The sequence below is a fragment of the Nothoprocta perdicaria genome, unplaced genomic scaffold, assembly GCF_003342845.1.
Source record: "Nothoprocta perdicaria isolate Ctin4 unplaced genomic scaffold, notPer1 scaffold_505, whole genome shotgun sequence".
NCBI classification, from domain to species: Eukaryota; Metazoa; Chordata; class Aves; order Tinamiformes; family Tinamidae; genus Nothoprocta; species Nothoprocta perdicaria.
The window spans coordinates 118,547-129,501 of NW_020455761.1; the positions used below are offsets into that span (position 1 = coordinate 118,547).

The window sequence follows — 10,955 nt, forward strand, 5'->3', positions numbered from 1 at the left end:
TATATCAGTTAAGTACCAGATAGACAAGGTGAATCCAGGTCTCAGAATAAACCTGTATATCTTTGGAAGTGCATAAAAACAGTCCTAACTCTGTCTCCACTAAAGTCAGTTTGAATCATATCAGTGGGAGAAACCTCAGGCTTTCATCTGGGAAATTCTGCTACTTCTGCTAGTAGTAGAGAAAACCTCAGGTCTCTAAATTCTAAAGTAAAAAGGAAGAGGTCTTGTAGAAGTTTCCAGTTTGCAAAAAGAAAAGTGAGAAAGTTTTAAGTCATGAAAAAGGAAAACCAATAAGAATAATTTTGAACCTACTGCCTCTGAAGCAAATGCAAAAGCCAGAATCCAAAAGAACTGGAAATCCAGTAACTCTTGCAGAACAAAACTAATAAACACATGTGCTGGTATTAAACTGGAAATCTCAGAACTATAACAGAGCTGAATCTAAATAGAAGTGTCATATTATGTGGCAATAACTAAAAACATTACTTACAGTTCTTCCTAGTGTGACTAATACATTCTTTAAGCAAGTCATTGTCTTTGATGTACCACACTGGACAATCTCTCCAATCACCACAAATGTGTCATCAGTGTTCTGAAAAGAGGTAAGAAGAAAAAATGTGCAGACAATTTCAGCATGTTACAGGAAGGGAGCTAGAAGGAAAAAAAGAGTATGTCTCAAAGTCTAAAATGGATCCTTGAAAGAACTGGGGCATTTCATCTGCAGCTGCTCACTGTTACCTTTCATAGCCAAAAATCAATCATATTCACTGCTTTTCCTCTACAGCCTGTTTCCTTGCTATCGACTTGTGTAGGCAGTGTACTTAAAGACACTCGTATGGATGTTAGGCTTTTGGAAGGAATCAGAAACTTCCTTTTCACAGTTATACATGAAGAAAGCTTCAGGAGAAATGATTAATCTACACCAATAAAACCAGTAAGAAAAAAAAATCCATTTAAAAAAAGACATAAAACTATGCTGAAGCTGCAAAATGTTGATGCTAAGCGCAAAGCAACTGACTTGCAGTCTACTGCAAATGGGAGATTTTATGGCATTTAAGATGGAATATGTGTTGAAGTGCTTTTCTGAAGTGGGACCATTTGATCAAATGAAGTCATAGAAAGCCCAAGAAAAGTTTAATGTCTCTTGCTATGCTATAGATTCAGGAGTGAAATGAAAGACTGTACATACCTTAGCTAAGACGTAATGGCAATTGCCATGAAAATTGAACCTTTTATTATCAAATGTTGTTATATGAAATCCTCCATCTATATGGCAACTTCCGGAACAGGGCAGAGTGACACAGTTCCAGTGACCTCCAGTGCAAGTACTGTACAAAGTATACAAGAAAGGAGTAGTTAGAGTAAACACAGCTTTAAAGGAGCAAAGGAAAAGATAATATCTGTATTTGAATTTGCACAGATCAGTCAGTCTTTCATAGTCTTATGAGCTTGTTATTCAGCTGCTTTTCAAATCACCATGGGAGAAAGACTTTACATTGTGCCTTTAAGTAAAAAAAGCTGAATGCTTGTCAGTGGAAGAGATCGAGTTGGTCAAGAAATGTCTTCCTGGGTCTACATTGTTATTTAAAAAAAAAAAAACAAAAAAACCTCCTCAACCAGGATCTCACAATATTTTACACCACCAATGCAACTGTTTAGCAAATATCTGCAGAGGACTTCAGTTAACTAACAGTTGCACTTCTCAGAGCCATATGCACAAGCAGAAAACAGCAGGCTGCATATGTTCAGACCAAGTGAGCGAGAAATGAGGATCTGGCTAAAAAGGAACTGCCTAAAAGCCTTTGGGTTCAGTTTCTCAAAACTGCAGAGGAAAACGCATGGAATATTTGATCCAAGGGGAGTCAGGGAAAAGCAGAACATCTGCTATACCCCATCATATTTCCTTCGTCTTTATAGTCAACATTACAACTAAAGTCAAGGAAAACATACTATGTCACAAGAGCATAAATAACACATATGATGTGCATTCTGTAAGTGGATATCACAGTAAGAAATAATACTGTTTTGAAAATAATATACCTGAGGTCTTATCACCTTTCACTAGTGCAATGTAGAGATGGATTCAAGCTACAGATTTTGCTCCAAATCAATTTTTCCTCAAGGATCAGGACTTTGAAACACCCTTTTATAGATCTAGAGGTGGTTGGAAAATGTAACTCATTAACACAGCATGAGTCTTTGCAACTCTTCAGTGGCTAATGTCTCTGCACTAACCAGCAAAGAGTCTAATTTTTATGCATTCTGAAATCTTGGGCTCAGTCTTTGCTGTCGATTCCAAGTGAGGATCAAAACTATGTGAGGTTGACATCTGTCTCTCAGTTTTCCTGGACATGCTGGAAGTAAGATCTCAAGTTTAACATTAGTGCCATTATTATAAAAGATAAATCTTAGAAATATGGAGGTGAGGGGGAAAGAGGTGAAAACAACAGAACACAGCTCATCCAGTCCTGTAATGCTTTTCCCTTCTTAATAAAGTCAGACTCATAACAGTACCAGTTTTGGCAAGGAGTGGAGTAAGTCCCTCCTGATGAGTAGACTTTGCCTTGAAACATACATGGGCAGCTGTCTCTGGGGATGCATTTTTTGCCACTGAGATCATCCAGGATAGTTCCTGTTTAGATACATTGTCTAGTTAATATTAGGTGAGTCTGGGACCACCATGAAAGAAGAACAGAGTATAGGAAAGAACAAACAAACAACAGCAAAAAAAAACACAGACACAAAAAACAGGAGTACTTAAATATTTCTATCAATGGAGTAGGCCCTTAAGGAAAATGATGCTTCAGACCCTTCCCTGCTACAAGAAGATCAAATATCCAGTAGGTTGGATATTCATTCAGACCCATAACACACAGGCACCTCAAAAGACATCTTCATCTATAACCTAGAGACCACTTCTCCTTTTTTTCCACTATACATATAATATTTCTTCTGTCTAGTCCTTAGACAGAAAGGCATCTGTCCTTTCCCTTCCCTACCCCAACGGCAGGATCTTAAATCTGGTTCTACCAAGATTTGAGTTGATCTACCAAGAACCAGAGATCTGGTTCTACCAAGAAGGGAGTTGTTAATTATACCAGAAGAAACAGTTTATTCACAGTACTAAATGCTAAGAAAGTAATTGCTCATAACTGAAAGGGCTACAGCCTCCCTATTTGTCCCACGATGTGTAGGCCCGTTAGAAAAAAAAAATGCCTTACCAGGAGGACAGAAGCAGCCATCTGTACACGGAGCTTTGCAAATCTTGCTCCTCTCTGGGTCAGCACATGTGTCTGCACAGGAGTTTCCACATTCCATATACTCCATATTGTTTGGGCATTCCTGATCTGCAAGATCATGAGAGATGATATATCCAAGTTGGAATTTGTTAATCACTTATTTGTAAATGCTCTAGAATTATTATATCACTACCCATTTCCTTCTATCTTTTCCTCACATTCTGGTTGCCAAACTTTCTTCTCAAATTTGCCAAGTTTTTTAAACATTAAAAGGATTTATGATCACTGCTACTGCATCATGGAGTAAACAGTACTGGAAATACGATTTCACATTATTTTACTAGCTCAAGTTTGGCTGAAGACTTGATAGCAGCAAACTACACTGGAATCTTTTATGGAGTCACAGCAGCTTGTTTCTGCCTTAAATATCAGATCTTCCAGCATGACTCCTCTATCTAAATCCTCAATTGTTATTTGGAAGAACTTCATCTAGCCCTCCCCTGAGATTTACTGTGATAAAGAAATCACTGGAACTGCAATACAGGAATATGAATGCATATTATAAGCTGAGGACAAACATGTGAGACTTTTCTGACCTCTTCTGATGCAATAGATGTCACAAGTTAAAAAAAATAATAATAAAAATGTAAAAAAAAAAAAAGATAATTCATGAATTAATTGCATGAGCTAAAAAGAAGAAAAATGAAAGAAAAAAGTTATAAGGAAGAAGACAAAGGAAGATATGTAAAATAATTCAAATTTAAGGAGCAAAAATGAAACTGAATTTATAGAAACTTTTATACTAACAATATCTCTGCCAAATAGTCCTATAACATCAGGGCTCCCAGCCTGACTCTGCTGGCATCAGAATTTGACCCTCTATAGCCAACCTGAACAAAAATTTCTAGAGCCCTAGCTACTTACGGCAAAGCTCTTTGGTTCTCCATTTTCCAGGATCTCCCTTCCTGAGGACACAGTCTCGAGAGTATTGGTTTAAAGTGCTGCATATGCAGCTAGAAACCAAATCAGAGTGAGAAGAATTAACCACACAATGGCACATATCTTCAGTACAGGTGGCTACGTAGTCATCAAAAGCAACCAATTTAGGGCAGTTTCCAAAGCGGGACAGAAGTTTCTTACATTTTTTTTTCTGGAGGGGGGCGGAAAAAAAAAAATAATAAACAGTTTACTGATGTTCAGGCTTATATGATAATTCAGCTTGGAAAGGATATCAGGATGTTATGCAGTCTAATTTGCTATCATGCAGTTCTTCTTGGAGTGAAAGCTGTCACTCACTCATATATTTTCCCACTTCACATTTCTTTAACACTGTAGTAGCACATTTTTTCAGCTATAAGATCAACTTTTTCCTCAGAGGTATGCCTGGACTCCTAACAAATTCAGCTGAGTACATGCTCAACTATTCAGTTCAGTGTGTAAAACTGCTTCCAAAACAACCTCTCTGTTAAGAGCGATAGTGGAGGGAGAGCAGAGGTGAGGAGGGTTTATACTTCTTGACCACACATACTTACATATTTACTGCATCTGTCATCTTCCTTCCTAGGATCTCTTCCAGTGTGATCATCTGGACTGACATCAGCACACTTTTCTGATGGATCCTCTACTTTGTGAAAGTTCCCAAACTGCCTCGGGTGCATTTTATACCCTGCAAAATCCACAGATGCATCCAAGTCAACTGTCAGATCCACAGCAATTCTTTAGATCAGTTAATGGTCTATGATTATTCATTTAATCTTTATGTTATAAGACAGAATATATTCTTCACCAAAATGCCCATGTCTAACCCCAGCTTCCATAACATAGAGAATGACTGCCTGATATAAGTTCTGTCCAGTTAGAATCAGGAAGCTGGCACTCTTGTACCAAAGACTGTTGGCCATCCTACACACACACATCACATGGGACTCAACCTTTATATTGCAACTCATCAGTTTCAGAAATTTTGGTTCTTTACAGGTATATCTGATCTATAGAGTTAGGTATTTGCATATGTAACAGTCACACAGTTATGTTTCTTTCTATTCCAGGAGCACAGCCTTAAGTGATGATGTTTCTAATTATCTGGTAATTTATTACTTCTCACTGGCTAGAGATGGGAAGTGACAGCAGGAGAAACACACACACACACAATATATGCATGCAACACTAAGTAGAAGGGTACATCTTCCATGCATGCCCGCATATTTTCCAAATGTCCATATGTTTTAGAATATCTGTCAGGAAACTTGCAACCCCACTTAGAGAAAATGGATGTCAGGTTTCGTGTCACATTATTAATACAGTCCGGTGTTACAGGGAACATGCTGTAATCACGGCCTACCATCCAAAATCAAATCATTCTTCTTATTGCCATCATAGTTCCCACACAGACCACATATTTTCCCTTTATATGTTTCTTCCAGGTCCAACTAAGAAAAAAAAAAGCAAAGAGGAAACACAGAGTTTAAAGACTTTCTCCTTATTGACAGTACATGTTACTACACAGTGCACTGTAGAAGAATACGGTTGTAGAAAAGTGTTTTATCTCTTTCTAGCAGTTTCCTTTTCAGCTATAAATCTGCTATAAAACTTATCAGCAGAAAGGCTGAATTTACACAGGAAGATAATTCTCTAACAATTCTTATTCCTACCTACTAAACAGCTAAGTGCAGCATGCTGAATATTGGACTAATCCTTGGGCCAGCATCTTCCAGTACACATCTGCTTCCTTTCTCATGCAGGGTACCACAGCTCTGCTCTGGGCAGAAGGACAAATACTCAACTGTGCTGTGATGCTGGATGCTGCAAAGGAACAGCTTCTGGTCAACTCTTAGCAACATCTAATGTTTTTTCTATTCCATTGACTAAATGGAAAATTTTATTGTATTTCTAGAATTGGGCCTGCCCAGCACATCTTCTTCTGCCCATATTCTGTGATGTAAAGAGCCAAGTTAGCACATTATTGTCTCTCTAGATTGAACTAATGCACTTTATCATCCATGCATTGTTGGGGCAGTACCCATCTGTCAAAGGTGGTCGTTGTCCTATAGGTGTGCCTTCCTAAAATTGTGTTCTCTCTATAGGTGGTGCCTGTAATACTTCAGGTATTAATTAGTACACAAGGAGAGGGTAACAAATACTTATATCAGAATTGCTACTTGATCATAAAAGCTGGCTGTAGGCCTTATACAGGCCTTATACAGGCTTATACAGGCCTTATATAGGCTATAGGCCTTATATTCTGTCCAGACTTCTACCTACACAAAGTTACCCATTTTTTTTACTCTCTGTTCCATTTCCACCCTTTCTCTGTCTCTCTGTACTCCAAAACATGACATACTAACTCTCTTTTATTTAGGTATTGGAAATCTTATCATCTCTGATTGTGGAAAATTACTATTTACATCCAGATTGTACACAACGCATCACAGGAAAAAATATATTGGGGGTAGATGTTTAGAGGGGAACACGCCCATGGCAATGTGCTGACGTGGAATGAGAGATGCCAGGGATGGAACTGCCTGTGCAGATTAGTTTCCCACATATGATATGCATTGGGACAGAGGGTAAGTAACAAGCCAGAGCTAGGGGATAAGTAGCTTTACTTCTGCCACTGCTCAATGCAGGAAGCAGATAATTACAGGAATGCTATTTCCAGGGTGGACAGGGGCATCTTTTCTCAGGTATAAATGCTTGCAGACACCTAGGGATTGCAATTCCAGTCACCTGCCTCATGATGTAAATTGTGTGGTATTGCTTCTGAAACAAGCTAGGATGGTATGTCCCCATCACCTTATGGATAACCCCTGTCTCAAGCCCCAAATCAGCATGGTGCCTTGCATGCAGCTCTGCTTTCCACTATTGATGAGGTTCTCCAAACAAAAAACAACTAACTGGCTGTTCATACTAGGAGAGTGTCAGCCCAGTTCCACTTGAGTGTCAGGCCCAGCTTGGAAGTGACTTGCAAGTAAGCACAGGTGTCTTCAATCAGGATGCTCTTCAAGCTGAAGGGCAGGGGGATCCTGGAAATTGGGGGAAACAAAACAAACAACATTGAAGGAAGAAGAGAAAAAAAAAAAAAAAAAAAAAAGAGAGAGAAAGACCAATCAAATTTCAGGGGCATGGGAAAAAGAGACTGAAGTCAAAAGGAGCCAAATAAGCCAGAAGGACCTTCTTTCCACAATCAGGCTTGATCCACACCATGCATTAAGCTTAGGTATGATAACCTTTGACACTGTGACCTTTCATTAACCTTAATCCATAACTTTTTTTTTTTTTTTATCAACAGTGTGTCACTACTACATTAGCTAGTCTACAGATACCAATACAGCTTGATTTACATGAACTGAGGACCTAATCCCTAAGGACATGAGGAGTGAGATCAAACTACTGGGAAATTGCTTCCCATATGAGGATACAGCATGGAATTCATCATTTCTCCAGGCTTTTCTTTGATGTGTTGGAGTTGCAGAATTTTCATCTGTTTTACTACTCATGTACTGACATCACTCAAACAGAGAACACTTTTATTTTAACCTCACCAAAGGCTTAAACAGCCAATCTCATCCTAATTAAAGTAACTAATCAAAGTTCTCAACTTTCCTCACCTTTCTGCACATTCTTTTTGTTCTGTATCAGAAAAGGGGTAGCCACTCTAGAAAGCATTGGAGAAGACAGCAGATATATTGCTTTTTTTGATTTAGGATAAATCTGGATTTTGCTACTATAATTACAGCCAAGTGATACTGTTCTGTATTTGGATTTTTCTGGAAGACCGTCAAGAAAAGACAGGCTACAATGCTTGCAATTTTCTCATCAAAGTTGTAAGGATTCTTCTTATAGCCAAAGCTTGTCTGAGCTCTTGATACCTACATGCTGAGAGCAGACCACTGCACCTCCCATGAACATTACTCATAAATTTATATCAATCTCAGCTACTGTTATACTTGACTACCCTTTTCCTCATGGAGTATTTTTGCCCTTCTGCCTGCCACTTGCTTTCTGGTTTATTTCAGGTTGGAATTAAAGGTGTGGTTTTTGACTTCCGAGACATCTATCCTTTATAGATATGTATAACTCCATAACCCATGGCAAAGTGTGATCTGTGAAAAAATGCAATTGCAAGATTCATCTATCTAGAAAGAAAACTTTTTCTAAAAGGACCGTCTTATTCCTGAATGGAAATCAACAACTGTAAGCTTAGTACCACAAAAGCAGCATTTTGAGGAAAAAACAAAGCAAACATGTTTCTTCAAAATTAAAATCTTTCATGACTAAAGTGTAGATTTTATCTCCTCCCCTCAATAAAAGAGACCTCTCTCAACCAAAAACCCCAACCAAATAAATCTACACCTTACATTTTGTTAGAGTTCCATTAAATATTATATGGCCTTTTGCTGAGGCATTTCCTAAGCATTACATGTGTCTTGCCTTCTCCACTACTATTGAAAGGACTCTGTTTAAAGTGAGCATATACCAATTTGCAGGAGAGGACACCTCACCAGACAGACAATATGTAACAATAAAACAACAACACAAGAAAGCAGAAGTAGAGTCTTTACTCACGGGTTCCCATTCACTGTGATGCCCGTTTCTTTCACCTCCAGGATGACTCCATCAATGGTGACAGTGAAATATATCAAGAGGGTACTCTTGTCACTGCGTCTTACTTGGATGTTAAAGTCTTGGTAGCTATCATTGCAGTGTGAAGCAAAGACATAAGTGCAGGTTCCAGGGAACGTGTACTTCACATGGTCAAAAGTATGAAAGTGAAAATTGCCCCAGGTGGCACATTCACTCCTGCTTACAGTGGAGACCTGAACTGAAGAAAGAAGCAGGAAAGTTAGTGATCCACTCTACACGTGCTGGTTTGCAGTTGAGATCACTGTTGAAAAATGTTCAGGGAGACATCCTATCTTACATGTCTACCTAGGAAAATTAACTCTGCTCCAAGACCATTTCTCTACGGACTAACAAAGGGGGCTGAGATATGCCAACTTAGAGACATATATCTACAGTCTAATGCAGGGAGAAGTTCTTTCTGAGAAATCCCATCTTGACTGGCTAAAACTTGTTTTTGCATTTGAAATCCTTCTCCTTAGGCTAACATTTGGCCTGAAGTCTTCTATTGACTCTCCTCCAGAAGAAATGACAAACTACCTGACTTTCCAGCAAAATGTCAGCCACTGATCTCAGTAGCTGAGCCTGCCATCAGCTTCAGCAATCTGCTCAGAGCTATTTATTTTTCATCTCAACCAAAACACATGCCTTGGAGTACTGCACTGCACTTACTGCCTAAGGCATTGATAGATGCTTTAATTACATAGAAAGTAGCTTTCATACCACTGATTGCACAAAGCTGATATGAATCACAGATACACTTTGAATTAAATATGTGTTTGCTCTACTATGCTTTCAGTATCTCTCTGGGCCTATGCAAAAGAAGGTCAAAAGAAAGGGGCAAGGGGCAAGTTTCTTGTTGTTGTTGACGTGGCATATTTAGGGACACCGACCTAGCAAGTTTCATCACAGATCAAATCAAAATCATTCAAATAGTCAGTGAGCACTAAAATATTATGAGATATTCATATCTAAGCAGCAGCAGATGGGCATTGAAACAGTTTTTTGAAGGGACTGTAATTTCCCATAGCTGTTGGCAGCACTAAAGTGGAGTATGGTAAAGTGGAGTATAGTCTCATCACTACTTCTGCCCAGGAGTGATGAGAAATAAGAAAGTTTGGCTTATTCTAGAAAGAAGAGTTGCTGAAATTACCAAGGCAGCAAAAAACATCACAGCAATTATTTGTGTATTGAGTGACTGGAAAAGGGGTAAGACATTAAAAACCAATCAGTATAGCTGCACACAAAAAAGTGAGTACTCTTAATTTCATGCTGGCCAATCAAGCCTATCAGGAATTATGCTGACATATTTCTCCTATAAAGAAGATAAGCAAAATATGTGTTAAAAGGACCTAGAAAATCTACTGTTTAAGATTACCCACTTAGGAAATAAAATAGTTGTTAAATTAATATTAGTATTGCAAAGAAAAACTATAAAATATTAAATGGCTTAAGTCAAGGATGCATATGCTTACTGTTAAACAATATCTGGTGCATCTATAAATAATACCTGGTGCGTTCTTACATGAATGTTACATATTTTCAATTGATTATTCTACTCGTCATAGGAATATATAATTAGAGAATAAGATTTTTCTTACCGATCTGAACGGGTTCTTTGCCCTTGCAAAAACACCAAATTAGGCAGAAAATCCAAAACGACTTCCCTGCTTTTATTTCCATCTTGCCATCAAGTAGTAACTTGAAAAATCCTTCCAGGGAACTGTTTTTTTCTTGGCTTATAGGCAGATTTATATAGTCCAGGAATTTGGCATGAGAACAAAACATTGATGGCATGGTACCTGAAAGGTGGAGCTTCTTTCATTTTTCTTTCAGTGATTCATGATTAGCACCGAGCAATCCTTCTTCTCTCTTGGAAATAAAGTTTTCCCCTGCTTTACACAAGGACAGCGAACCATCTTTTGCTTTTCTCTTTCCTTACAGAGATTTTTTTCCTCCTACCTTTTCTTTGGCAACAACTGTTTTTATTTTTCATAGCATTTTCTTTTCATTTTCTTTTTTTCAGTCAATGCTTCCATTCAAAGCTTTCCTCTGGTATTCACATCAGGACAGTTCCCCAGCTCAATTAAAAGTGTT

The 10,955-nt window shown here is 38.3% G+C and overlaps 1 protein-coding gene across 1 annotated transcript in view; it reads right to left on the reverse strand.

Annotated features, from left to right (window-relative positions):
* LOC112954764 (mucin-5B) overlaps positions 1 to 10,541 on the reverse strand; it is a 39,307-nt gene extending 28,766 nt beyond the window's left edge. The window contains exons 1-10 of the mRNA XM_026048019.1: positions 10,460 to 10,541; positions 8,805 to 9,060; positions 7,147 to 7,261; positions 5,581 to 5,668; positions 4,772 to 4,905; positions 4,164 to 4,389; positions 3,222 to 3,347; positions 2,515 to 2,632; positions 1,190 to 1,328; positions 491 to 592 (exon numbers count right to left, since the gene is read on the reverse strand). Of these exons, the coding sequence (XP_025903804.1) occupies positions 491 to 592; positions 1,190 to 1,328; positions 2,515 to 2,632; positions 3,222 to 3,347; positions 4,164 to 4,389; positions 4,772 to 4,905; positions 5,581 to 5,668; positions 7,147 to 7,261; positions 8,805 to 9,060; positions 10,460 to 10,541 (1,386 nt within the window). The remainder of the gene's footprint in view (positions 1 to 490; positions 593 to 1,189; positions 1,329 to 2,514; positions 2,633 to 3,221; positions 3,348 to 4,163; positions 4,390 to 4,771; positions 4,906 to 5,580; positions 5,669 to 7,146; positions 7,262 to 8,804; positions 9,061 to 10,459) is intronic.
* Between the last annotated feature and the right edge of the window lie 414 nt (positions 10,542 to 10,955).